Source organism: Trichosurus vulpecula, chromosome 8 (assembly GCF_011100635.1).
Source record: "Trichosurus vulpecula isolate mTriVul1 chromosome 8, mTriVul1.pri, whole genome shotgun sequence".
Taxonomy (NCBI): Eukaryota; Metazoa; Chordata; class Mammalia; order Diprotodontia; family Phalangeridae; genus Trichosurus; species Trichosurus vulpecula.
The window spans coordinates 32,116,935-32,144,910 of NC_050580.1; the positions used below are offsets into that span (position 1 = coordinate 32,116,935).

Below are 27,976 nucleotides of genomic sequence, written 5' to 3' on the forward strand. Positions count from 1 at the left end.
CAATGCCCTCTGAGGCCACTGGAAACGCCTGCTTGTTTTCCTTCCCGAAGGACCGCCGCCTCAGGGCTGGATCTTAGAGAAGAGAAAAACCCGGTCTCGGGACGTATCTTGCCCAGAAGTTCCGCAGTCGTCGTGGAGCAATAACCTCGGCGGGACATTTTTCCCCGGCTGGCGTCAGGCATATCCTGGGGCAGGCCGGACTCGGTTGGGGTCCTTCTAGGGCCGGTCGCAGCAGGTTGCGTCACAGTAGTGCGCACCCGCCCCGCCTGGCGGGGGCTCCGTTCTAGGTCGAGTGTCCATGTCGCTGCCGCGGTGCGCACTGCGCTGGGCCTGGCTCCCGGCCCGGGTGGTCCCCGTGCTGCGGCGGGGCCGGGAGCCGGGGCCTCGGACGCTGGGCCGGGCTACGGCCGGGGCCTGGTCTTCCTCCTCCTCTTCCTCCTCCTCCTCCTCCTCAGGCGGCTCCAAGGCTCCCAACACGTCCCTCTACGTCCCGCTGCCCGTGAAGCCGCTCGGACCCAGCGCCGCGGGCGACGTGGGAGCCGAGCTTACGCGGCCTCTCAACAAAGGTGAGTTCCGGGCCCCGCCTGGTGCTCCCTGGCTCTCCGCGTGCCTCAGTGTCCTGGTTTGTTCTGCGGAGGCCGGGTGCTTCCAGTGCTGGTGTTGCGTTCACTTAACCTCTCCGGGCCTCAGTTTCCCCACCTGGAACAACCCTGGAGCCCATAAGCCCAGGTCTCGTGGCTCTAAACTTCCGCCTCCATTCCCAGGTTCTGCTTTGGTCACCCAACCCCCACCCCGGTGGCGCTGTGTGAGGCAAGTTCTCCCCCTCTCTGGGCCTCAGTTTCTCCATCTGTAATTCGTGAGGTTCGACCGGACGGTAGAGCATTCATTAAGTGCTTGCTGTGTGCGACGCTCTTTGTTAAGCTGTTTGAACAACCGTCCCCACGTTAGACTGGGAGCCCCTCGAGGTAGGGTCCCGAGGGTTTGGTCTTGTGGCCTCTTTTTGTGTCCCCAGCTCCTAGCACCGTTCTTTCACATAGTAGCTGCTTAACAGATGTTTGTCGAGCTTTTAGGCGCTGGGGAGGGCTGAGCGGGGACAGAGCCCCCCAGAGAGCAGGCCCCCTCCCCATGTCTGTGCCCATGGCAGAATCTTCCTGTTGGAGTGAGATTGGCGTCTGACCATGGGCTGGAGCCCACCCGCCGGGAGATCCTGAGCGAGCCTCGGGAAACTGAGGCCGGGGCCCAGCTGGGCCCCTCCCCCCAGGTAAACATGTCGGCAAACACGCCCACCCCGGAAGTTGTGCCTCTGGAGGTGAGCTCGGGGTCCTTGCAGCCCATCCCCAGCCTCGATTCTCCAGTATGTGAAATGGAAATAAATGGTAACCTTAACGATGACCTCAAGATTCTTGCGTTAAACCTGAGAGAGAGAGGGTGTGTGTGTGTGTGATGCATATGTACGCATATACATACATGTATATACAGATACACATGTGTGTGCACACTTAAGACACACAACCTAGATAATGTGATTTTGGAAATACTGGACTCTGCTCCAGACTAGGTTTCTCTTGGCCTTTCTCTACCTCTCAGAACCCCAGTTTCTTCTAAAGGGCATTACCACCCCCCTCCCTCTCCCCCCCTCACAGCCTCATGGGCTCTCTATCTAGAAGGATCTTAAAGGTCATAGAGTCTAGTCTTTCATTTTGCAGAGGAGGAGGCCGAGGCCAAAAGAAATTACTTCGTCCAGGTCACACAATTGGAAATACTGGGATTTGAAACCAGGGCTTGTAACTCCAAGTTCAGGCCTCTTCCCACTGTACCAAAGTGTCTCTTAACAGTGATTATAGCAGACATTTGCATGGCGCTTTAAGGTTTGCAAAGTACTTTAAATATCATCTCCTCTGACAACCACATGGGGTAAGTGCTTTATCTTCATTTTATGGACAAGGAAATTGAGACTGAGGAAAGACAGGTGATTTTCCCAGGGTCACAGCTTGTGAGTGTCTGAGGCAGAAGTGCAGTCACCCATGCATTACTGCACTAGCAGCTGCCTCTCTGTATATGTGTTGAGAGGCGAAGGGGAGAGATCCTTCGCTGAATATTGAAAGGGACTAGGGCTAAGGCTTTTCCCAATCCCAAACCAGAAAATGTATTATTGGGGCTGGAGATCCCTTAGAGAAGACGCCTCCTGTGGAGATGTTGTATTGTTGCCTTAGATGACAGTGTGTCCCCTCAGGGAGACCAAGAGCAGGCTCCGTGGAGCGTTCAGGGGTCTGGCTTTGGTGATCTGAAGGGTCCTCTAAGCTCTGCGTCTGTGGTCCTTAGTAGACTTTGACAAGCATTTAATTTCTTCCCCTCCCACCATCTCTCCCCCCAAACCCTTGTAACAAGTGTACACAGTCAAACACAACATCCCATCATTGGCCTTATTCAGAAAATGGGTGCCTCTTTCTTTGTCTCCAGCCCCTCACCCCTTTTTCCAGAGAGAGCGAGCTTGCCTGCTCATCAGTCCTCTTCTGTCCTCCTGATTCTGCTCACTCATGTCAGGATCAGTTCAAACAATTCCATTTAGGGTTCACAGAGACTGTCTTTTCCCATGGGTATCCTCGTGGCAGACAGTTCTTAGCCACTACGGAAAGAGTGGCTGTCGCTCTCCTTGTGGACAAGTGTATCTTCCTCTTTGGACTCTTTGGGGTGCCCCGAGCCTTGGTGTGGGCTGCTTTCTAGGCCCTCAGCACATCCTCAGCCTCCATTGCACAAGTGCTGTGGATGGGCAGGGAAGAAATTGGGCTTTAGTAGGAGGGAGGCCCATTTCTAAAATATACAGAGAACTGAGTCAAATTTATAAGACTACAAGTCATTCCCCAATCGATAAATGGTCAAAGGATATGAACAGGTAGTTTTCAGAGGAAGAAATTAAAGATAGCTATAATCATTTGAAAAAAATGCTCTAAATTACTATTGATTAGAGAAATGCAAATCAAAACAACTTTTAGGTACCACATGTCTCCTGTCAGATTTCCTAACGTGACAAAACAGGAAAATGATAAATGCTGGAGAGGATGTGGGAAAATTGGAACACCATCACATTGTTGGTGGAGTTGTGAACACATCTGGCCATTCTGGAGAGCAATTTGGAACTATGCCCAAAGGGCTATGAAAATGTGCATACTCTTTGACCCAGCAATTCCACTTCTAAGGCTGTATCCCAAAGAGATCATACAGCGGGGAAAGGACCCATATGTACAAGAATATTTATTGCAACTCCTTTTGTGGGGGCCAAGAATTGGAAATCAAGGGGATACCCATCAATTGGGGAATGGCTAAACAAATTGTAGTATATGAATGTGATGGAATGCTATTGTGCTATAAGAAATGGGGAAGATACAGACTTCATAATAACCTGGAAAGACTTACATGAACTGATGCTGAGGGCTGGGGGCAGAGCCAGGAGAACATTGTACGCAATTACAGACACATTGTATCTCCGATGACTGACTTTGATAGACTTGGCTCTTAGCAATGCAAGATTCTAAGAAGCTCCAAAAGACTCATGATGGAGAAAGCTATCCACATCCAGAGAAAGAATTAAACTATTTGCTGTGTTTTTTTGTTCTTGTTTCTGTTTTGTATCTTCTTTCTCATGGTTCATTCCATTGGTTATAATTCTTCTTTACAACTTGACCACTGTGAAAATATGTTTAGTGTGAAGGTACATGTAGAACCTATATCAGATTACATGCTGTCTTGGAGTGGGAGGGGGAGAAAATTTGAAACTCAAAAACTTGTGGAACCGAGTGTTGTAAACTAAAACTAAAAAATAAATATAAAAGAAAAAAAAAAGAAGGGAGGCCACCAGGAGGCCTCATTCCGGCCAGTCTTTAGAGGCCCCTTGTGAGTAGCTTGGTGGGCCTCTGTGCACCTGCTAGGCGTAATGCCGAAAAAGACTTCCCCTTTCTCCCCGATGGATCAGAAGCTCTTTGCAGATAACGATGGCTTCCATTTTGGTCTTCTGTCCTGTCACATGCACAGTGTCAGGTGCGCAGTAGGCCCTTAGTCCGTTGTCATTTAGAATGGAACAGGCACCATGAAGTGCCTCTTAGTGTACTTTGCATTTCTTGGGCCTGGGACCCAGATCCAAAATCTGGAAATAGTCATAGGAGCACAGACTCACATGAGGACACTGAAATAGAGGCTTAATGACTTGTCCAACGTCACGTACTTAGGAGATCCGCTGGGGGTGGGGATGGGATCGTCCAAGTCCTTTGTGCTTTGTTTTTCAGACTCCTAATTCTGCCTAGATTTCTTAGTGTGTCCTGTTGTTCAGAGGTAATAGAGCACTGAGGGCTTCTTATTTGATGCCTTTTTACCCCTTCAAGGTGAACCATGTACCAGATTTTAGGAGCAGGGAACTCAGGCCACTCCTTAGACCTAGCACCTAGCGCTGCCTTCACTTCTGGCACCCAAGGGGAAGCCCCCTACCTCTTGTGGTAGCTGAGCACCACCAGCCATGGTTATGAGGCGGCCAGAAAGCCAGTGTGATAGCTTACTGGCTTAAAAATACAAAACAAAAAAAGGTCATTTATTAAGTGCCTGCTGTGTGCTGGACACTGTCTGAAGCATTGGGAATACTAAAGAAAAGTAAGAGATAGCCCATCTGCAAACAGCCCTGTTTGCAAGATCCATGCTGGGTTAATTGGAAGCAATTTCGTAAGGAAGGCCCAAGCATGGAAGGTTTTAATTGTAGACCTAATGGGAGGTGATGACTGGGCCACCTTTTCCTACTTTGGATTCCAAGGCTGTCCCTAGATAGAAGCAGGAATCTCCCCACAGTGGTTATAGTGGGGGGTGGGTGAGAACCCAGGTCTTGTTTTTGAGCTCCTGCCACTTGTCCTGGGGCATGGATGAGCACAGAAGTAAGTATTGCCCAGGAACTTCCGTGAGTCAGCTGAGTAGCCTAAGGGTGGTTCTACACGTGAGCCTTGGCTTCTTCTACTTCTTAGGTCACTGATATTACCCCTGCCTGTCTCTTCACCAGCTGTGCCCCCTACCGGGAATGCTCTCCCTTCTGCTGGCTTCCCGGCTTCCTTCTAGACTCAGCTCAGATCCTGCCTTCTGTTAGAGGCCTTTCTTTGCCCAGAGGGCTTTGGGCACCCTGTGATTTTTTGCAGTGTCTCACACAGAGTGAACACTTCATAAAAACCTTTTTGATGGATTGGTCTCTTTGGGTTCTTTAGCCACTTAAATGAAGAAAATTTATCTTTCCCAGAATGATGAATTGTGAACTTACATCCACAGTCCCCTATTGAAGTCAGCATTAGCAAGGTTAAGACCTAGTTAGTTGATTCTAGAACTGCAGAACCCACAAAACAGCAGAGGGAAGCAGGGCTCCGGCCCAGGACAGCCTGGATGGTCTCTGGCTGAGGTCTATCCCCCATGGAGCTGGGAGCGGAGCAGAGCCCAGTGTGAGCGGTGCGGACCAACCAGACCAGGAGCCGGGCAGAGCGTGCCCTAGCGCCCTGAATCAGTGAGCTGCAGCAGCTACCAGACTTCTCAACCCACAAACACAAAAGACAACCGAGAAAGTTAGTGGGAAAAGCTGCTGGGGACAAGAGTGAAAGAAGGAGTTCGTGGTTCGGCCACTGGCCCTGGGTCAGTGGAGGTGGGGCAGCTACAGAACTACAGCTGCAGTTGCTTCCGGCCCCAGGCCCGGCTGGTGGGAGGAATTAAGTGACGGATCAGAGCAGGAGTGAAGAGCCTGCTGAAGATCTAAGTCCAGTCCAGGTTGGGGGTTCTTGGGGAAGGAGGAGTGCTGGTGTGGCAGAGCCGGCGCATCCCCCCAAGCTTGGAACATAGTTCTCTAAACTCTACAAGCAGTCATACCCCACTGAAAAACTCAAGGGTCAAGTTAGTTGGCTGGGAATATGGCCAGGCAGCAAAAACGCACCCAGATTCAGTCTCAGACTTTGGGTTCTTTCTTTGGTGACAAAGAAGACCAAAACATACAGACAGAAGAAATTAACAAAGTCAAAGGGCCTACAACAAAAGCCTCCAAGAAAAACATGAACTGGTCCCAGGCCATGGAAGAGCTCAAAAAGGATTTGGAAAAGCAAGTTAGAGAAGTAGAGGAAAAATTCGGAAGAGAAATGAGAAGGATGCGAGAAAACCATGAAAAACAAGTCAATGACTTGCTAAAGGAGACCCAAAAAAATACTGAAAAATGTACTGAAGAAAACAACACCTTAAAAAATAGACTAACTCAAATGGTAAAACAGCTCCAAAAAGCCAATGAGGAGAAGAATGCCTTGAAAGGCAGAATTAGCTAAATGGAAAAGGAGGTCCAAAAGACCACTGAAGAAAATGCTACCTTAAAAATGAGATTGGAGCAAGTGGAAGCTAGTGACTTGATGAGAAATCAAGATATTATAAAACAGAACCAAAGGAATGAAAAAAATGGAAGACAGTGTGAAATATCTCATTGGAAAAACCACTGACCTGGAAAATAGATCCAGGAGAGAGAATTTAAAAATTATTGGACTACCTGAAAGCCATGATCAAAAAAAGAGCCTAGATGTCATCTTTCAAGAAATTATCAAGGAGAACTGCCCTGATATTCTAGAGCCACAGGGCAAAATAGAAATTGAAAGAATCCACAGATCGCCTCCTCAAATAGATCCCAAAAAGAAATCTCCTAGGAATATTGTCGCCAAATTCCAGAGCTCCCAGATCAAGGAGAAAATACTGCAAGCAGCCAGAAAGAAACAATTTGAGTATTGTGGAAACATAATCAGAATAACCCAAGATCTGGCAGCTTCTACATTAAGAGATTGAAGGGCTTGGAATACAATATTCTGGAGGTCAATGGAGCTAGGATTAAAATCAAGAATCACCTACCCAGCAAAACTGAGTATCATGCTCCAAGGCAAAATATGGATTTTCAAAAATTAGAGGACTTTCAAGCTTTCTCAGTGAAAAGACCAGAGCTGAATAGAAAATTTGACTTTCAAACACAAGAATCAAGAGAAGCATGAAAAGGTAATCAAGAAAAAGAAATTGCAAGGGACTTACTAAAGTTGAACTGTTTTGTTTACATTTCTACATGGAAAGATGATGTGTGTGATTCATGAGACCTCAGTATTAGGGTAGCTGAAGGGAATATGCATATATATGTTTATGTATATATATATGTATAAGTAAATGCATATGTATGTATATATATGTGTGTGTGTGTATATATATATGGAGAGAGAGAGCAGGCACAGGGTGAGTTGAATATGAAGGGATGATATCTAAAAGAAATAAAATCAAATCAAGGGATGAGAGAGGAACATATTGAGAGAGGGAGAAAGGGAGTGATAGAATGGGGTAAATTATCTCGCATAAAAGTGGCAAGAGGAAGCAGTTCTGTGGGAGGAGGGGAGAGGGCAGGTGAGGGGGGAATGAGTGAATCTTGCTCTCATCAGATTTGGCCTGAGGAGGGAATACCATACATACTCAATTGGGTATCTTACCCCACAGGAAAGAAGAGGGAAGAAGATAAAAAAGGGGGGGGATGATAGAAGGGAGGGCAGATGGGGGTGGAGGTAATCAAAAACAAACACTTTCAAAAGGGGACAGGGTCAAGGGAGAAAATTCAATAAAGGGGGATAGATTAGGAAGGAGCAAAATATCGTTAGTCTTTCACAACATGAGTATTGTGGAAGGGTTATACATAATGATACGTATGTGACCTATGTTGAATTGCTTGACTTCTTAGGGAGGGTGGGTGGGAAGGGAAGAGGGGAGAGAATTTGGAACTCAAAGTTTTAAAAACAGATGTTCAAAAACAAAAAAAAGTTTTTGCATGCAACTAGCAAATAAGATACACAGGCAATGGGGCGTCGAAATTTATCTTGCCCTATAAGAAAGGAAGGGAAAAGGGGTTGGGAGGGGAGTCGGGTGACAGAAGGGAGGGCTGACTGGGGAACAGGGCAACCAGAATATACGCCATCTTGGAGTGGGCGGGGAGGGTAGAAATGGGGAGAAAATTTGTAATTCAAACTCTTGTGAAAATCAATGCTGAAAACTAATTAAATAAATGAAAAGAAATAAAAAAAAAAAGAAAATGAAATTCCCTTAAAAATTACAGAAAGTAAAAAAAAAAAAAAAGAACTAGTTAGTTGTTGTGACCTCCAATCTTTTTTGGATTAGGGCTGATATCAGAGGCTGTCAGAATTAATCACTTGTTATTTTTATTGAGTGGTCATTATGCCCAGGATTCAGTTCATTCAAACATGAACAGTGAAACAAAGCCTTGTTTTTAATGAACTTCGTTGAAGAGAGAGACAATGAGTGTGTGTGTGTGTGTGAGTGAGCTTGAGAGACTTTGTTGGATTTTTTTGGTGCTAGCATTTCTAAGAACCTGATGCTCTAGAGCCCTGTAATCAAACTGGATCTCTTGCAAACAGACATATCTGATTGTCAAAGGGTTTTAACTTTAGCAAAGCATCAGTTATGCCTCTCTAAAGAATGTTAATCCCAGTATGGAGAACAAGTAAATATAAAGAAGTTAGATGTCATAATGATGGGGAGCCTGGGTGCCTGGGCTTCAACCCCAGTTCCAAAATCATATCTCTCCAAAAATGACATCTCTTGAAAACATTGGCCTTAAAAAGCAGGACAGCATGCCCTTATTTCTCCCCCTGATACTGCGGCCAGCTGTACCTATAGAATTATTAGTTTGGACTCATATGTACTCAATTGGCTGTGTACTGGGTCATGTGCATGCTAGACCTAGACATGTGTGCTCCCTTACATTTATCTTGTCTAACAAGACATTGATGGAAGCAGCCTGGATATTTCTAGTCAGCCCCGACCTATAGTTGACTTAGTGATGTTTTAGGCCTAAAACCAAACCTCCATGTAGCTCCTGCTTGGGCTATTTCCCAGTGAACTCAAAGATACTTTCCCAGTAGATACAAAAAGTGCGTGTTCCTTTAAGAACTGACTACCCCTTAACCTCTTCCTAATACCACCCCAAAACACCTAATTGACGTATTTGGCCCATGTTTCACCCCAAAATATCCTATATAAATATTAACTGCACCCCTGTAAGGTTGCAGGTTCCCTAAGAACTCTTGCCTGCTGAAAAGCGTAATAAATCTTTGCCACCTTGACTTAAAGAATGCTTGAGTCCTTGAATTCATTCCAGATGGCCCCAACCCTCTCCAATAGTCCGGCCCTTGAGGGGCATTCCCCCCTCAAAGACCCTGTCTGAGAACTCCAGTCTTGGGGTTCTTGGACCTTGTCCCCCAACCTTCAACAGTTATTGAGATTGGCCTTTAGGCTGGTGATCATCCTCCTTTTGTTCTTTTCAGTGATTCTTTCCACTTGATTAATATATAAAATAATCTGTTCCTTCAACTGTCGTATTCAGCTGGTAAGAGATAACTAAACTCCACAAACAGGCTTAGGAAACAGATAAGTTCTGTGTGACTGCTGACTTTGATGGCTAAAGGAATTGGGTTGGGGGGCATCCCTGGGCTGGAGATGGTCTCCCAGAGAAGGGGACAGGACAGAGGATAGACTAAACAGACAGACTGGGCCAGGGGCAGAGGTTTCTGACTTGAGGAAGTGGGAGGCACCACAGGTAGTTTCGTAAGCCCATTCCAGATCTGTTCTGCACCATATTGTAGGGAGATTAGCCAGTCTGAATTGTGCAAGTTGCTTGGAAGGGTTGGAGTGGAGAGAGAACTGGATGAAGTATGTGCTTCCTTGTAATTGTGTGGAAATAAGAGCCGGGGTAGTGACCTGGAGAATGAAGAAACAAGACTAAATCTCAGACATTTTGAAGAGAAAAAAACCATATATGTTAGAGAGGAAAGGGTCAGAATCAAGTTGTGGTTGACGTTTATGAGCATTGGTTCCTTGTTAGAAGGCAGTACTGCTGAGGAAGCTAAAAATAGCCTTGTCGCTTTCTTTCAGAATCAGATCCCTCTTAAACTTGTTTATGTTTTGAGTCTGAGAAAAGACAACGTTCCTATATTAAGGCTCTTTTTTTAAAGTGGCTTTAAAATTTGTCAAAAAAAAAATCATTTATTATTTATTTATTTTTAGTTTGACATTCACTTCCATAAGATTTTGAGTTCTAAATTTTCTCCCCATCTCCTCCCCCCTCCCCAAGACAGTGTGCAGTCTGATATACATTCATATTAAAAATATTTTCACATTAGTCATGTTGTAAAGAAGAATTAGAGATAGAAATAGAACCAATGGGAGAAACCATGAGAATGAAGAAAGAAAAAAAGTGAGAGAAAATAGTACGCTTTGATTTGCATTCAGACTTCATAGTTCTTTTTCAGATGCAGATGGCATTTTCCATCATGAGCCTTTTGGAATTGTCTTAGATCCTTGCATTGCTGAGAAGAGCTAAGTCTGTTGAAGCTAGTCATTGCACAATGTTGCCATTACCGCGTTCTCCCGGTTCTGCTTGCTTCACTCAGCATCAGTTCAAGTCTTTCCAGGTTTCTCTGAAGTCTGTCTGCTCCTCATTTCTTATAGCATGATAGTATTCCGTTACATTCATATACCACAACTTGTTCAGCCATTCCCCAATTGATGGGCATTCCTTCAATTCCAATTCTTGGCCACCACAAAAAGAGCTGCTATAAATCTTTTTGTTCAGTAGTTTTTGTTTTTAATTTTTTAATTAGACATTTTTTTCCCATCTCCTCAATTGAACAAAAGCAACAAAACTGACAAACATCCATTACTTTCACATTTCATAATGTGTTTAACTATCCCATGGTCTCTTCGGAAGCCTGAGAATTAAGAATATGGTTGTTGCTTTTAGTGTTTACTCCTTTGGCAAATTACTCCTGGTCAAATCAAATCAATAATTATTCATTGCTTATTATGTGCCAGGCACTATGCTAAGTGCTGGGATTCAGATACTAGCAGAAAGACTGTCCTTGTCCATAGTAAGCTTACATTTTAGTGGGGGGCAGGGAGTGGGGCAGAGAGTACCCATGCCAGGGGCATGGCAGAGAAAGTCTAGAGAATCAAGAATACACCCTGGAGAAGAATGAAGAGGTAGCTGACCTGGCATCTTCCTTAAAATGGAGGGTCTGGGAGGAAGAGTCTTTCCTGTAGAGTGAGTTAATTAAGATCCCTAGGAAAGGGCACGGTACACTATTGATATAATTCACTTCAGTGCTTACCCTCTATTGGCCAAGAGCTCAGGTCTCCTGAAGTGTTGATCTTTCCATCCCTCTTTCCCCAATAAGAAAAGTGACCAGTAATTCTATTTTTGCATTCATTTGCTTTCCTTGAAACATTTCAGGGTGCTTTATCAGCAGTGCATGGGCAACCCTTCTTGGCATGATGAGCCAAGGATGGTTCTGGGGACTGAGCCTGAGGTTTCAAAGAGGTGGAGAAGTGTAGTAGCCTAGGCAGTGGAGGTAGGCAGCAGCTGGTGGCTGGGGAGATAGACTTGGTGTCATCTCAGAGAAGTTTGTCACCAGAAAGTTGGCTTTTGGGTGGTCTTTTGGGGAAGCTCATTCCATAGGGTTTAATCTGTGTTTTTGATGAAGAGAGGATTAGTCACCAGATCCCCTTGGATAGGGGCCCTACACCAGAAGCTCTAGGTGCCACACTGTCCTCCAGCAAAAAAGTTTGTAAGATGCCAAGCCATGAGTGTTACGATTCTGGTGGGAGCTTGGGCTTCAAGGTACAGTACTGTTTCCTACTCTTTCCCTTGTGGCTGGTGTAACCAGGGTGGGCTGATTTTCCCCTCTGGAACCCCCTATATCAGCAAGGCAGTAATCACAGTATAGATGATAATTGTCAAAATGCCTATGTAGTTCTGTATCACAAAATATACAAGACTCTGTAACAACAATCTGGCTAGCAGCTGCTGTGGCTGCGAAGGACCAACGGTAACCAGCACACAGAAGGCTCTAACACAGGTTCTTTGCTCTGCTTTACCAAGGAAAGCAATGTTAAGGGGTTAACAATATTACTTTAATCCAACATACAAATATAACTCACTTAGTTCAGGAGGAAAAGCCAGCACCCTGACCTTCAGAGCAAATACAAAATACAAACATACGCAACATAAACAGACCAGATCACAATTCATAGTTAGCAGGAAAGCATCAACATCTGAGTTTCTTCAAAGCCGGGGGACTCTTAACAAAGGCTTGCCCAGTCACACACTGCTCTTCCAGTGACTGAGGGCCCCAAGGGAAAATGCCAACCTCTTGAGTTTATATATTCTGTTCAGGGTCAAAGGGCAACTCACCCACAGGACCTAAAAGCGTCACAAACCTGGGACTCAAACCCATTCAAACCGGGCTTTCCCTTGAGGCAAGGAGGTCCTAGAAGACTCCTAATTTAATCAAAGAAACAAAGGCCAGTCTCATCAAGAGCACTTGATTAAATAAGTGCTAAAAGAGAAAACAGTAAAAAGGTCCCACCTTAATTAATATTATACTCTCCACATAGAAGGTAGAAGTAAACCATTTATTCAGACACCAAATAACCAGATCCCATAACCAAAAAGTCCACAACATCACAGCAGAGAATGCAGTAAAAGGAGCAGTGAGTTTGGCATCAGCCTTGGATCCCCCATTACAGGGGTGGGGCGTGGGGTGTGGGACCTGAACCCCTAAAAAGGAAAAGACCCTCAGTCCTTGAACTTTCCTGAAGATTTCAGGTACCCAGGTTCTTTTGAGGCATCCGGCCCATCCCAGGCAAGGATCCTTTCAATTCTCCTTTCATTGTGGCACAGCCCCAGCCCAGCCCTCTGTTCTCTGTTACCTCTGGAACACCCCAGGCTGTTTGATAACTTTGGTTTTATTGTTGTTGAAGTTTCTCCTATTCCTCCGTCTGTCAATCCCCATAGCAATCCCATTTGACAATTTTTTAAGGAAAAAGAAAACAATGAGTAAAACCTCGTCTAAAAACAGAGGCTCTGCTTCAGTGCAGGGCAGAGAAGTGGGAAGGGGTCTTCTCCGAGGCCAGGCTTGCTCTCAGGGCTGTCCTGTGCTGCCTTCTGTTTACATCCTTGTAGTCTTTTGTGTATGTGGCTTTTCCGCCCCCCCTGCCTGCTTCACTCCCCATCCAGCAATCTGTGCTTTTTCAGCCTCCCCGTGTTCATCATATCCCTTGTTGCTTCCAGCTCAGTAATGTCCGGGCCATTCCCCTAAAGGCATTGGCTTGGTTTCTAGTTTTTTGCTACTATGAGAAGCACAGCTGTAAATATTTTGGCCTGTGTGAGGAGCTTTCTTTTGCCCAGTGATCCCCTCAGGATATATGCCTAGTAGAGAGACCTCTGAGTCAGAGGGTGTGGGCATCTTTTCATTGGCAAATTTCCCTTGGTTTATCCCAAGGAAAATGGGTCAGATGGTAAATAATAAAATTTAATCTGTGTTTTTATCTTTCTTGCAGCCGAAGTCAGGAAAGTCTTAGACAGATTTTACAAGAGGAAAGAAATACAGAAGCTGGGCGCCGATTATGGTCTGGATGGTAAGGCAGCCTGCAGGGAATGAGGAGGTCACCTTCCTGGGGCTGGGCTTCTCATCCATGTGATCCTCCAGCTTGTGTTAGTGGGAGGGGCCTGGCCTGGAACCAGGACATGCTCTGGGGCTTACACGCACTCTGGCTTTGTTTGTTTGTAATTCAGTTTGGTTTTATTTGTAGCTCCAAATTCTCCTCCCACCTCCTCCCCTCCATTGAGAAAGCAGGGAAAAACAAAACCTGTTACAGACTTGGAGTGTCACACAAAACATGTCCCTTCATTTGCCAAAGCACTTAGGGTATTATGACCCTCAGTTTCCTCACCTGAAAAATGAGATCCCTGGCCTAGGGGGTTTCTAAGGTCTCTTCCACTTCTTATGCTATCTGATGGTACATTTTAGATAAACCAAGGGAAGTATAAAGGGCCATCTGTATTCTACTAGAAATTCTTGATTTTTATGCAGTAAATTAGGACCTGTAGCCACTAGGTGGCGACAAAGAGCCAGGCCTGGGGTCAGGAAGACCTGAGTTCAGATGTGGCGGCAGGCACTTAACTTGCTGTATCTAATTCAGTTGGCATTGAATTAGAATCCATAAAAATGGGACCAAAGTTATAACAAAGGCTCATCAGTATCATTCAGGGCTTCTCGACATCTTCTTTTAAAAAAATTTCATTTTCTAAAATTATTTCTTTTTAAGTCATGTTATATCACATTGGACTTTCACTGTTTTCTGCCCATGAGGAGGCTGGTTTGCAAAAACACCCAAGTCCTTTCTTCTGGCCATATCTCAGTTGTATTTGGGGAAAAATTCTGAAATACTTTTCAGGTTATCTGAGTCTTTTTCTGGTAGGGAGCATCCTTTGTTTCCCTGCAGGTATGAGATGTGATTTGAGATGGCTTCAGATTTGTTTTTTTTTTTTTAAGAATTTAGCACAAATAAAATTTTTTTGTGGGATCAAGGGTTTTTTTTTTAATGTAAAATTCACTTCCTCATTTTGATTTCTATGTTTCGTAGCCCGACTCTTCCACCAAGCTTTCATCAGTTTTAGAAATTATATCTTGCAGTCTCAGTCCTTGGATGTGGACATTCACATCACACTGAATGATATCTGCTTCAGCGCAGGCAAGTAGGTGGGGGGAGGGTTGGTTAATGCTGCACAGGCCTCCTCTTGGTCTCCCCCCCCCAATACTTTTCTCCAAGAGTCCTGTTTGTGTTGGTTTAGGCATCAGTAACTTCCTCGGGAAATGGTTCGATGTTTGACTTAGTGGCTTAGAAATTAAGCTTGGGAAGGAGTCTAAGTTTTAAAATTATCACCTTGAGGGGCAGTTGCTAAATAACCCACCACCATGTCTTAGTTTAAAATGAGGATTCCTGAGAAGATTCTCCAGCTCGGCCCGTCTGGTCCTTTGGGGCAGTCCCCCAGTGTACAAGGAAAGCTAGGTTACCTTTGGGTGGGGCACCAGCAGGGCTGGAGGCTCAGGGCACTAACTTCTTACAGGGGGATTGATTTATCTTTATTACTTGTACTGGCATTTCTAGTGAGATAAATACAGGTTTTCTCTGAATAGTGTATCTCCAAATAACTTAACAACCACTTAATTTTACTGTTATCCCCTTAAATCTCTCTCAGTCAGTGCACCTGAGCAGTTCTATTAGCAGCTACCCATTTGAGAAGAAATAGTGCGGGACCCCAAGAAAGGGTCCATAGATCCTTCCCTTTTCTGTCCGGTAACCTTTCCCCAGCTGAGAGTCAGGAACAGCCTTTCTGTCGACTCTGACTCTTTTACTCACCTTGAGTCTTGTCCTGCAGCTCACGTGGATGATCTTTTCCCATTCTTCATGAGACACGCAAAGCAGATGTTCCCGATGCTGGCTTGTAAGGACGATCTCCGTAAAATCAGCGATTTACGCCTTCCACCCAATTGGTCAGTTGTTTCATGTGCTCTTCTAGTCCTGGAGGTGAAGGGTCACTGGTGTCTTGGGCTTGAAATTCAAAAATTAGTAATTGTTTTCTCACAAAAAAGTACAGACCTGTAAGATGAACCAATCTGTAGGATTGATAACAGTGCTCAGACCTTGTAAACTTGCTCTAAAAGAGAATCTAACGTGTTCTGTTCAGTTTGTTTCTTACCCCTGACAGCCTGTGTTCCAGGTGTTGGGAATACAAAGATGAAGTAATTCATCCTGAAGAAGCATATAATGAGTGAGGGAGGGAAGGAGCAGCCACTGTGCTGAGCACTAGGGATCCACATAGGAAGACAAGGCAGGCTCTGCTCTCAAAGAGCTCACAGTCTCATGGGGAAAGACGATATGTATAATAGCAAGAACCCGATGCTGGGCTGTGACAGCCACAGTAGTTACTGTGGCCTGTGACCTCCCGTCTCCAGCAGGATTCTAGTAGGTGCCTCAATACGAGTGGCCCCGTGGGCTGAAGAGACCTGGGCCATCACTGTGGGAAGCAAAGGGTGGGCCTGAGGGTTGGAGGAGAGCGGGCACTCTCTGGGGATGAGGAGTGGGCAGCACCTAGGGAAAGGGATGCCCATGGTCTGGCTCCTTTGGTGCCCACTCAGCTAGTCTGTTAGAGGAGATAAGAAATAGACACTGATGAAGATGACGATGGTGATGATGATGTGGTGATCACAATAATGATAGTAACACACAGTGGGATCCTTGCAAAGGAGAGTTCCAAGCAAAGCAGCATGGGAAACTCGGGTTATTCTCATCTGAGTTTTCTCCCCACTAGACTGTAAGGTCCGGTGGGGGAGGTAGGGGCCTGTGTCTTGTCTAAGTACCTGGCGCAGTTGCTGTTCTGGATGTCACTTAGCTGTGCTCAGTGATGGCAGTAAATTCTGTCTGGGGAGAAATGAGGAAGTGAACTTGTTGATAAAGGAAGGAACAGCAGATTTGATCCTTTTCACATTAGTCATGTTAGAAAGAAGAATTAGAACCAATGGGAGAAACCACCAGAAAGAAGAAACAAGAAAAGAGAGAGAAAATGGGGGGGCCAGGGTTTTTTCTTTGTTTTTGTCTTTTGTATCTATGGCACCTTAATGAGTATTTGTCCACTGGTTAGTAGATAAGTTGGTTTTTATTGACTGTGAGCCAGGAAATAAACCTATTTTTGTTATAACCTGTGACTTTGGAATGACCACAATCTCATTTCCCAAAGGAACTGCCTGGTAAATGTTCAGAGTCTCCCACGTTTGGAACTTCCCTAGTCACAGGCTTGGTTGCCAGGCTGGGGTTAAGAGTTGCTGGGATTAAACTGTTTTTCCCTTCTTTCTTAGGTACCCAGAAGCCAGATCGATTCGGCGGAAGATAGTGTTCCATTCTGGCCCGACCAACAGTGGGAAAACCTACCATGCTATCCAGAGATACTTGACTGCCAAGTCTGGGGTTTATTGTGGCCCTTTAAAGCTGTTGGCCCACGAGATCTTCGAAAAGAGTAATAATGCTGTCAGTATGTCACCAGCTGTTCCCCTCCCTTCTTGTTGTAGAGACACTTGGGGGGATGTCTGGGGCAAGGAGGGGAGGGAGCCCTCCAGAGCTCTTTTTGCCTCTGTCCATTGCTGAGTTGGATGGACCAACTCTGGTGGCTTAGGATTCTCCCTGCGGAGTTGCCATCACTTGAGCTGGCATCGGCTCCCCAGATAAGTCCTAGAATTCTTTTTCCTTCCCTCCTTATTACATGGTTCTGAAGGGAGGAGGGGTCACTTGCCGGTAAGAGGCCTGGTCATTTGAGAAATTAACTCTTTTCGTTCTGTCCCTTGGGTTTACTTAAAAATTCTACCTTGAGGGGCAGTGTCTGGAAATCCATTCCAAGCCCTCCCTGGCTCAGCCAGTGTTTGAACAACTACATGTTGTTAATATTAGGGTAAATCTTGCCACATGAGAGAAAAGTCCTGATTTGTTTAGCAATTTTTTAAATTAAAAATCAAAAACCTATTTGCTGCTGTTTTCAAGGTGGAAACTCATTTTTTTTTTCATTCCCATAGGGTGTGTTATGTGACTTGGTAACAGGGGAAGAACGGGTGGTCGCCGACCCAGATGGAAAACCAGCTGCCCATGTAGCCTGCACTGTTGAGATGTGCAGTGTCACATCTTCTTGTAGGTACCAATAGTCTGACCTACATGGAGCCTTTGGAATCTAGCATTAGGTTTCTCTTGTTTGCCTCTAGAGCCCTGGGAGTGTAGGGTCTTTTTTACTTGTCCCCCTCAATCTGTACATGGGATTGGGGCTCATTGGTGAGGTAGAAGTCGCTCTGCATTGGGCATCTGGCCTCTGGAGGCCCAAGTCCTGGCCCTTGGGAAGGGGCTTCATCTCTGAGCCTCAGGCTGTTTATGTGTATGCTGGGATAACAGCTCTTGTAAACCTACTGCAGGATTATTTCTCTGAGGAAGTGCTTTGTGATTCTTAAAATGCCCCCAAACCACAGTGATGTCAGCTGTTTATTAAAGGAAGAAGGTGCTTTTGGTTAGACTGCCAGGGAAATACCTTGAGGAAAGTGCCCCGAGTACCGGCAGCTTGGAGGGAGGAGAGGACGTGAGCAGCGGGCAGCAGGACCAGGGGGATGGATCCCACCCCTGCCGGATGAGGGGTAGGTGGCAAGCTCCTAGGCATGCTCTGAAGGCAGGAGGCACACAGGCCTCATCTCAGGGAGATTGTGGTGACTCCCCCCCATCTCTTGGACCACAGGGGCCTCTGCTGGCTTGGTGCCAGCTGGGGGTTCTTAAGGGAAGGCCTGAGTCACCCAGCCTGGAGACTGCAGAGAACGACCTTGCTGTCAACCTGGATGTTACTTGAGGTCAATTATGGGGGAGACAACCCCTTAAGAGAACAAAAATGGAGGGAGAAAGGCCCCCCTGCCCATGATGAGAAAAGGGGATAAAGGAGCAGGTTTCACTGCTCTGCTGAATGTTTTTTCTTCTTTTAAGATGACGTGGCTGTGATTGATGAAATTCAGATGATTAAAGATCCTGCTAGAGGATGGGCCTGGACCAGAGCACTCCTGGGTTGGTATTTCAGTGTTTCCCCTGGGGTCTTGTGGCATGGGGAGTGAGCTGCTGCTGCTGCTGTTCTTCATCCCCCCACCTCCTTCCTTCCCCTTTTCTCCCTCCTCCCTTTTCTCCTCTTGTTCCCTCCTCCCCCTCTCCTCCCTTCCCCCCCTCCCTGACCCTCTTCATCCTCCTCCCCCTCTCCCCATCTTCTCCAGGGGACCCCAGAGGCTCTGACTGTCTAGACCAAGTCACTTGGGCTGCTTTGTTCTGTGTGTTCCAGTTTTCATTTCCTTTTACCCTCCAGGGCTCTGTGCAGAAGAAATCCATTTGTGTGGAGAAGCTGCCGCTATTGACATTGTGACGGAGCTGATGTATACCACGGGGGAGGAGGTGGAGGTACTGGGCCTGTTCTACCCTGCCAGCCTTGAGGGTCCCATGAGTACAGGAGAGGCCAGGTGGCACAGGGCATTAGGCAGGCTTCTGGTCCTCTGCCAGGGGTGGAGACTTGCCCTTCTTAGCAGCTCCACTGCCTTCTTTACCCTGCAGAGCCAGGTGCTGCCAGTCTTCCTACCTCACAGTGTGCCTCCCACCTCTCGACCCCTTTTCTCTGTTCACTGGGCTGCCATGTTACTTTAGGCCCTGGGCCCCTCTGCTCCCTTCTCTGGATGTTCTGTTGCCAGGGCACCTTTCTGTGAGCGCAGCCTGACCAGGTCACCCCCTCCTCACTAACTAGCCTCTAGGATGAGACACAAGCCCTCCTCAGCTTTTAGAAGCTCCAGTTGGTGTCTGTTGTTTCTTGTGGTGCAGTCACAGACCTGGTTGGTGGGCACTTGCAGGCTTTTGCTTTCCAGAGGGACTAGACCATTCCTAGGTCCACCAGGCAAGGACCAGTGTCTGCCTTTGGGTGGTTCCCCCGTGTAGTTAATTAGCTGGGATGAGAGAAATCCATCCTCAGAGGAGTTGTTTTGATTTGCTTTTCTCTTATTTGAGTGGAGGTCAGAAGGAGAGAGGAGAGTGAAGGCCATCTGTCTTCTCCTCCTCCAGAGGGTGTTTTCTGCCTCTCTGTGTCCCTCTGAGCAAATGACTCTGCTTTAATTTTTGCCTTTGGTTCTTTCAGTTTTTAATGTTATTTAAGCAGAATGTGTGTCTCGTATTCCAAACAGGTTTCTAAATTTCCTAACTGTATTTGACATAAAGGAGCAGCCCCTGGAGCTCAGCAGGTATCTGCCAAGTAGCTCCATGCAGGGCACTGGGGTAGGGGAAGGGGTACCAACCAGTTTGGTGTCTTTGAAAGAGCATCCTTATTAGATTCAGCCCTGCCATTCCCAGCTTGTTCGCAGCTTTGGGGACTGTCCTTCTGGATGAGGGGCTTAGGAGATGACCAGATGACCTCAGGTACCCCCCTCTGCTCTGAGATTCCATGGTTCTGTTTTCCTTTGAATTGAGGAATTCTGGTACAAGAGGAGGACTTGTGAAAGTTTGTGTTAAATCCAGCATTGTTTTAAGTGAAATGAAAGATACAGGCTTTTTGTTATTGTTAAGCTCAGTTAACTTTAAGAAAGATGAGTGCTGCTTTAATATCTTTAACATCTTGATCCTAGGTTCGGAATTATAATAGACTTACCCCCATCACTGTGTTGGATCATGCTCTCGAATCTTTAGATAACCTTCGCCCTGGGGACTGCATCGTCTGTTTTAGCAAGAATGACATTTACTCTGTGAGTCGTCAGATTGAAGTTCGGGGCTTGGAGTCGGCTGTTATATATGGCAGTCTCCCCCCTGGTAAGGACTGGTTTTCACATCACGAAGTTTGCTTCGTCATTGTGTCTGAGGTAGGGGGGAGGGTGCTGGCTTAGGTCTTGTGGTGGGGAGTGGGAGATGGGATCTCTCCACGGGAATGATCTGGGATCAGATTTCATTCCAGTAGCTAAGGCTCTTGGCATGTCTGTGTGTTCATTATTAATTACAGAAATGCCCATAAAATATGGGGTGCATTTTCTTTGATGTGGTCTGAGCCCTCCAGAGTTCTCCTCAGTGCTATTGAGGAGTCCACAGAAGGAGTGAAGAGGGCTTGGCATAAAAGGGAGGGCTGGGAGGGCTCATTTGGCAGGGAAGAGAGCCAGGGCTCTGGGACAGGTAGAGAGAGGATCGAGGCCTGTGTGAGAAGGGGAAATATTTATGGGTGGGAAGGGGCTAGTGAAGGCTTGGTGATCTGGGAGGGTTTGAGGTGCCCTGGCCTGATATAACACTGTCTTGTGACTGACACTGTTTTAGGGACAAAACTTGCTCAGGCGAAAAAGTTTAATGATCCTGATGATCCGTGCAAAATCCTGGTGGCGACTGATGCGATTGGCATGGGGCTGAACTTGTAAGTACTTGGTTTTGAACAGAGGGAAAGTGGGTGGTTTTCCATGGGCAGTGCAGCCAGCCTGTTCTAGTCCTCCAGGAGGAGGCTCCTTGCCACATAGACCTGCAGTTATCTGGCTTGTTGCTGACTCTCGGGCAGGCACATAGAGAATGGTGGATCTCCGTTATTAAAGAGGCCCCTTCTCAGTACCGCTGACCCACCTCGGGCCTTTGGGCATTCCTCCTCCCTTATCTGCGGTCAGTTGGTCAACTTTTATTTTTGGACCCTGGTTCATGGGGCTGTGCCCACGTTGTGAGTGTTATCTTGGGATATCTGTGCCTGTCTGCCTCATGGGGGTGATGTGGATGGGACGTGCTCCTAAAAGGCTTTCTTATGCATTCAGAGGCTGTGTGTCATACTAGCTGGCCCCCAGCCTCCTCACCAGGACCACTCCTAGTCCAACTACTCAAAGGGAGAAAGGTCCCAGGGTCTTTCTCCCTGTTCTCCTTTTGTCAGTGGTGGCTGCACCCTGAGCTACTGAGAGTACTCTGTGATCTCTGTTTGTTTGACTTTGTTGCAGGAGCATAAAAAGAATTATTTTTAACTCTCTCATAAAGCCCAGTATCAATGAGAAAGGGGAGAAGGAAATGGAGCCCATCAGCACCTCGCAGGCCCTGCAGATCTCAGGCAGGGCTGGCAGATTCAGCTCCAAGTTTAAAGAAGGGGAGGTCACTACCATGTATCCAGAAGACCTGAAATTACTGAAAGAGATTCTGAATAAGCCTGTGGAGCCAATAGAGGTAGGTTGGCCCAAGCACGTGCCTTGTCCTCGCTGTCCTACTCAGCGAGGTGTCTAGAGTGTCACCAGACCACCATGAAGGTGGTCAGAGGGCCTCTGGGCTGATGGGGTGGTCATCATGCCGTGTCCCGGAGGCCTCTAGAGGAGGGAGGGTCCTGGAGCCACAGCCTGTTGACCGGCGGTCACTTGGCTGTCAGTCCTTCAGCTCTTTAGAGACATTCCCTGCAGCAAAGGAGAGAGTCCTTGGGCTCGGGGTCAGGAAGCCTGGTCTCCTTTCTCAGCCCTGCCTCGTCCTGGCTCTATAACCCTGGATAGGTGGTATGAATGATCCTCATGCTGCAGGCTCACAGGTTTGTGAGAGAAAGGTGTGATGATGATGATGAGGCTGGAGTTTGGGGTGATTGAAGGTAAGGCAGAAGGGGGACTGTCAGGGTCCAAGGGCTGCTTGGAATGATACCTTGAGAAAGGGCAACAGAGGTCAGTTCTATCTGTTCTTATCACTGGTTGATCTCTGGAGCCATTTGGGATGGGCTTAGGCCACCCTGAAACCTTAGGAGGGCTTCACATCACTAAGAGAGCAGCTCAGTGCTAGGGTGTTTGAGACAGGAGCAGGTTTTGTGTTTTGTTTAGTGGTGTTGGATCAATGAGCCATTACTGCAATTGGGTAGAAGCTGTCATAGAAATGCAAGCTTCGCGTCTGCCTGCTTAAGGCCAGGGTGGGTAAGCTCTTGCCACTGCTCTGCTGAAACACGGGAGCTAGAAGGGATGGCAGAGGCCAGCCAGTCCCACCCCCTCATTGAGGCCCAGAGAAGAGAAGGTCACGTGGCACAAGGAATGAGGCTTCTCAGATTCCCGATGCAGAGGTGTTTGTGTTCTATCATGGCTCTCCTTTTCCTTGATGGACCTCCTCAGACTCTCCCATCCCTTCCTTTGTCCCTTTTCTCCTGCTTGTTATACCTGATGCCTATCCGTGGGCATTCCTTGGCCCTGTGGGTCAAGCCAAGTACTAAAGAGGCTGCTAGTGTCCGATGCTGTGGTCTTTCTTTTCTTGATGTGCCTCTGGTTTTCCGTCCTCACTATTGGTCACTGGTCAGCAGTGAGACTTGTGGACATTTCCTACTCCAGAGTGGTAGAGGCCTTAGAAATGTAGGAAGTGACCCCCAAATCGCTGCTCTCTTACTTAACAAAACATTTCTAGTGCAAATCACTGCAATTTAAGCGATGTGTTGGGAGCTATTTGGAGTCACAGTTTCGGCTCTGAGTGTGAAATCTTGTTCATTTCTGCAGATATTTATTAGGTGACTACTGCCTTACTGTAGAAGAGCTCTGAGAAGGATTCTCATGTTATTTGGTAAATTCATTATTCTCTCTTTTTTTTTTAACCCTCCTTAAAGGCAGCTGGCCTTCATCCTACCGCTGACCAAATTGAAATGTTTGCGTACCATCTCCCCGATACGACTCTCGCCAATCTTATTGTAAGGAGACACTGATTTTTAATTTTTCTTTGTGTTACTTCTCAATAAAGATGTTAAATGTGTGGCAGTTACTGGTTCTTATCATCAGTGTGTTTGGGATAGTTGGGTTTGTTTTAATTCATTATATAACTTTTTTTCCTTTTTCTCACCAATCACCGGGGACTTTGGGCCTGTAGTTTCCTCTCATAGAATATTTGTGGGGCAGAGAGCCCGCGTTGCCTGGGCCTTTAGAGACAGTTGTAGCAAGTGCCTTGTGTGGGCTTGGATGCTATATCCACGTTAGGTTTGGGGCACCGTGTGGACTGACTGCTTGCCTTGATTTTGTGTTATGTCTTCCGTCCTGTCCCAGGATATCTTTGTGGACTTCTCCCAAGTTGATGGGCAGTATTTTGTCTGCAACATGGATGATTTCAAATTCTCAGCAGACCTCATCCAGCACATCCCCCTGAGCCTGCGGGTGAGATACGTGTTCTGCACGGCCCCCATCAACAAGAAGCAGCCGTTTGTCTGCTCTTCCCTGTTACAGGTGAGCATCCTCGGGTCCTTGGGAGAGAGCAGCTTAGGCTTTGAGTCCAAGTGAGGCGGCCTTGAGAAGACTTAGAGCTTTAGAGTGGAGGTGGTCAGCGAGCGTCCAGTTGGGGAAGAGATGAAATGGGTGAGGTCGTAGAGTCATTCAGGTCCTCAAGCGCCAGTGTCCTGCCTGGCAGGTCAGCATTAGCAAGGGAGGGCAGATACAGGAGCAGACGGGGACTGAGGACGGGGAACCAGTTGGTGTTTGGGAGGAGTGTTCCTAGGAGGAAGGCCATGTGGTCAGCCTCTTCCCCTCTTGAGCCTTTGTCTTTGTACTCCCAGTTTGCGAGGCAGTACAGTCGGAATGAGCCGCTGACATTTGCCTGGTTACGCCGCTATGCCAGGTGGCCCTTACAACCGCCAAAAAACATCAAGGACCTCGTGGAACTGGAAGCCATCCATGACGTTCTGGATCTCTACCTGTGGCTCAGGTAACTTCCATGGGTCAGCAAGCACATTTACAGTTTGGGACAAATCAAAGAGCTTTTAGAAATAGATATAGCTGGATTTCTCTTGTGCTTAAAGGGCAACTGCGATTATTTTCACATCTGGCTCAGAGAAAGCTAATACAATGTGTCATCATCCCTGTTTTAAATACGAGGTACCTAAGGACCAGCCAGGCTAAGTGACTGAACTGGGCTGGCGTTAACCCGGCTTGCCTGACTTTGAGTCCTGTACTCAGTGTGAATCTTCACTAGAGTGAAGACCTGGTCACAGGATCAGAGATTTAGAGCTGGAAGGCACTTAGAGGTCACCCAGTCCAACCTCCCTAGAGGGCTGTTACCATCTGGGCAAACCTGGGTCTTCTGTCAGCCCATGTCCGGGTACCAGGCAAGGGGCTTTTTGAGCAGGTCCGTGGCTCTTGAGGCCAGTGAGACTGTGTGGCCTGACCATTGGCCAAGAGGGAAGAAGTGATGGTGGTGCAAAAAGTAAGATGGTGGCTATTGCAGGCCCCATGGGGGCTGTAGGAGACAAAGGAGCTGAACAGGCCTTGCTGCTCTCAGTAGATCCCCAAGCATCAGCTGCTCCCTTAGCTCTAAGCCTTAGTCTCCTCACCTGTCATCACCTCGAGAGGAGGAGCTGCTGCTCTGGGTTTGGTGGCTAAGAGACAAATGCTTATTGATTGAGGTCATGATACTTGCACTATGGACCTCATGTGGCTTTTGAGAAGAAACCACCTTGTGCTCCATAAAGTGCTGGAAAAGATGTCTCTCCTTGCCCCGGTTTTGATCATAAACAGTCTTCATCCTTGTTCTGCCAGATTGGAGGCCCCATCACAGGCCTTGAGAAGAGTCAGCACTGAGCGTGTGTTGAGCTGACATTCAGGGGGCTTTTTGTCCTTAGCACAGGAGGCTACTGGCCCAACATGGTACCCTGTGAACATCTTTGGTTGCTGGCTGTCCCAGGGCAGTCCTTTTGAAGTCATCCCACCATTAGATAGCTGTTAGGTACAAAAACCACCTGGAGAAGGGTTTGCTGTAAGACAGAACTCAACTGTGTCCGTGTAGCCGCTAGTGGCTTTAGGGCCCAAACGGCCTTTACCCTGGTCACTATGGCTGAGGCCCCAGCGTAATGCCTCTTTTCTTTCAGCTACCGATTTGTGGACATGTTCCCTGATGCCAGCCTCGTCCGAGACCTCCAGAAAGAACTCGATGGCATCATTCAGAAGGGTGTGCACAACATCACCAGGCTGATTCGCATGTCTGAGTCCCAGCGTATGTTGAACTTGGACAGTTCCCCAGCAGGAAAGCAGGGCCAGCTGCTGGGGGCTGCAAAGCCCAGCTTGGGAGAAGCTGTGGACACCGCCATGGCTGAGAGTCTGTCTTCAAAGTCCTTGGCCTCGAAGTTGGTGCGTCAAGGCCGGCTCACCCCACACATGCTGAGGCAGCTGAGGAAAGAGTGGTTGAAGCAGCAGACGGATGAGGAGAGGGCCAGGGCTGAGAACGGCAGGCACTCAGAGAGGATGAGGAGGAAGAAGAACGACCCAAACGCTCACTAGATTTTTAGTAAAAAATTAAAAACAGCCTCTGTTTTGAAAGCCTTTTCTGGTTCGCTTTCTGTGGACGGAGGTCATGGGGGCCCCTGCTGGCGGGCCTGGTCACCCCAACCCCTTCACCCTGCGTTGTCTTAGATCAGGAGATTTGTCCTGAGTAACAGAAATTTGTGGTATGTATGTCACCGCCTCTGTCTCTAGACTGTTGATGTATGAATCGTTTTCATTTCACACAGATCTTCCCAGGTTTCCTTGAAACCTTCTCTTTCATCCTCCCTTCCAGCACAGTGATGTTCCATTATGTTCATTTGTTCACTGTTCCCCAGTTGATGGGCACCCCTTTCTTGTCCAGTTTTTTGCTACTACCAAAAGAGCTGCTATAAATATTTTTATACCTATGGATCCTGTTCTTTCTCTTTGGTCTTTTTTTGGTACCACTGGGTCAGAGGGTCTGCACAGTTCAGTGACTTGTGGGCCGTAGCTTCAAACAGTTTTCCACGTTGTCTGGACCCATATTGGGCTTAGTGGGCCTGCTTTCCTGCAGCCCTCCCAATAATTGTCATTTTCCTTCTTTGCCAGTCTGAAGGAAAGGTAAGAGGTAGAAGCTCAGAGTTGTTTTAGTTTGCATATTTATGATTTATTGATGATTCAGAACATTTTTTCAAATGGCTGTTTATAGCTTGGATTTCTTCATTTGAAAGCCTCTGAAGCCTGTAAAAGAACATTTCTATAGCCACTGAGCCACAGGCCTATACCACCTGGTCAGTCCTTAAAACCACCCATCACATTGTTGGACCAGGAGCTCTCATCCCGATTCTCTGCAGTGTTTTCACACCACCCTTTGAATACTTTAGAATGAAACCCTGATTAACAATGTTGTATCCCTGGAGTATCCAAGAAAACTTTGGTTCATCCCTAGTTAAAATCAGAATGAAAGGCTATGGTGAAACTGGGCTGATGCCCCCTGGATTAACCTTTCACATGAGGAAGTGATGGGAAGGACTGTGGATTGGAATTCAGAAGAACTGCACTTAACTGCGGTTTGGTTACTTGCTCCTTGTAGCCATGAGCTACCCCTCCCCCCACCCTGGACGTTGGTGTCTCTAGGTGAGCTCTGTAGCCCATCCTCTCCTGACTCTCGGTCCTGCCTGTCAGCAGCCCTCTGAATTTGGGGTGGACCCCCATGTGCCCTAGAACTGAACTGGCTTTGGTTCGGGTGGACACCATTCCCTTCCTATGGACGCCATTCACTAGGACAGAGTTGATTGATAAGAGTACGTCATGAAAGGTAATATAACGTTTAACTGAGATGACAATCATCAGTCTTCTAACCTTTGCCTTCTGAGGAACTAAGGCTGAATGTGCCTCTTCATCTGGAAGGGTGTGGTACTCCTTCCGGTTTGTGTTTGGCCAAACTCCTCAGCCTCTAGAGTTCCTTTGGGTTTTCCCCTTGCTTTGGAGCATAGTAGAAAGTCATGTTCTTCCTCTCTGGAAACTTCCTAGAATGGGCCTAACCTGATTGCATTTCTTGATTGTGATGACATGCATCTTTGAAATAAGGTTCTTCCAGCCCTCTTCCCACTCCACATACTCATTATTTTAGAGGTGGGGACTCACGCTGTGGCTTGGGGAAGTCGCTGAAATCTGAGTTTCAAGTGTATGAGTTGGAAAAGGGGCCACGAGGAAGGGCTTGAACATGATTGGACAGGACGAGGAAACTTGGAGAAACAGCTCTTCTCTTGCCCTTGAATCAAGGAGAAAGAACCATTCCTTAAACCTTGAGTTTGCCAAGGTGGGTGAAGGTGTGCTGGGGGAAGCTGCTTCCCAGAGTTCAGGGTGTGGCTGGGGGTGAGGGTCAGCAATAGCCACACCTTTGCTCTTTCAAAGAAATTTGCTAATCATCGTAGACCTGTTTCTTGTGTGAAGTTTTCTTTCATCTCCATCTGAGGTAAGGGAGTTGTATTGGTTGGAATATAGGCCACGCCCTTAACAGGAGCCATCTTTGAAAGGAAGACAATAGAATATATGCTGATAAGTGATTATACTAGTCACCAACCACATCAAGTTCTCTCTGTGTGTGTATATATATAATATATATTTTATATATGTTACACTGATCACATCAAGAGACATATGTGTGTGTGTCTGTGTATATATACGTATATGTACATGCACACACTTGACTGTGAAAGTTTATGTATATTTATTTAAAATTAAAATGCTTTATCCCTTTTTGACGCTGCTGACCTCTGGTCTTTGTTACTCAACGCCATCCGTTGTCTCCGATCTTCCCACTG

At 46.9% G+C, this 27,976-nt stretch overlaps 1 protein-coding gene across 2 annotated transcripts; it reads left to right on the forward strand.

Annotated features, from left to right (window-relative positions):
* Positions 1-270: 270 nt before the first annotated feature.
* Positions 271-27,922, forward strand: SUPV3L1 (Suv3 like RNA helicase). Of its 2 annotated transcripts, none has more exons than XM_036736189.1 (15): positions 271-566; positions 13,426-13,503; positions 14,512-14,619; positions 15,308-15,422; positions 16,785-16,953; positions 17,493-17,604; positions 18,433-18,510; positions 18,800-18,891; positions 20,097-20,277; positions 20,770-20,863; positions 21,423-21,642; positions 23,036-23,116; positions 23,466-23,642; positions 23,969-24,117; positions 25,277-27,922. In XM_036736189.1, exons 1-15 carry the CDS (start codon positions 299-301, stop codon positions 25,683-25,685), a joined length of 2,331 nt encoding a protein of 776 aa, XP_036592084.1. In that variant the 5' UTR covers positions 271-298; the 3' UTR covers positions 25,686-27,922. The 2 variants fall into 2 exon arrangements, with proteins under 2 accessions (XP_036592084.1, XP_036592085.1); XM_036736190.1 differs by having other exon boundaries at positions 272-566; positions 16,785-16,957; positions 25,277-27,911.
* The last annotated feature ends 54 nt before the right edge of the window (positions 27,923-27,976 follow it).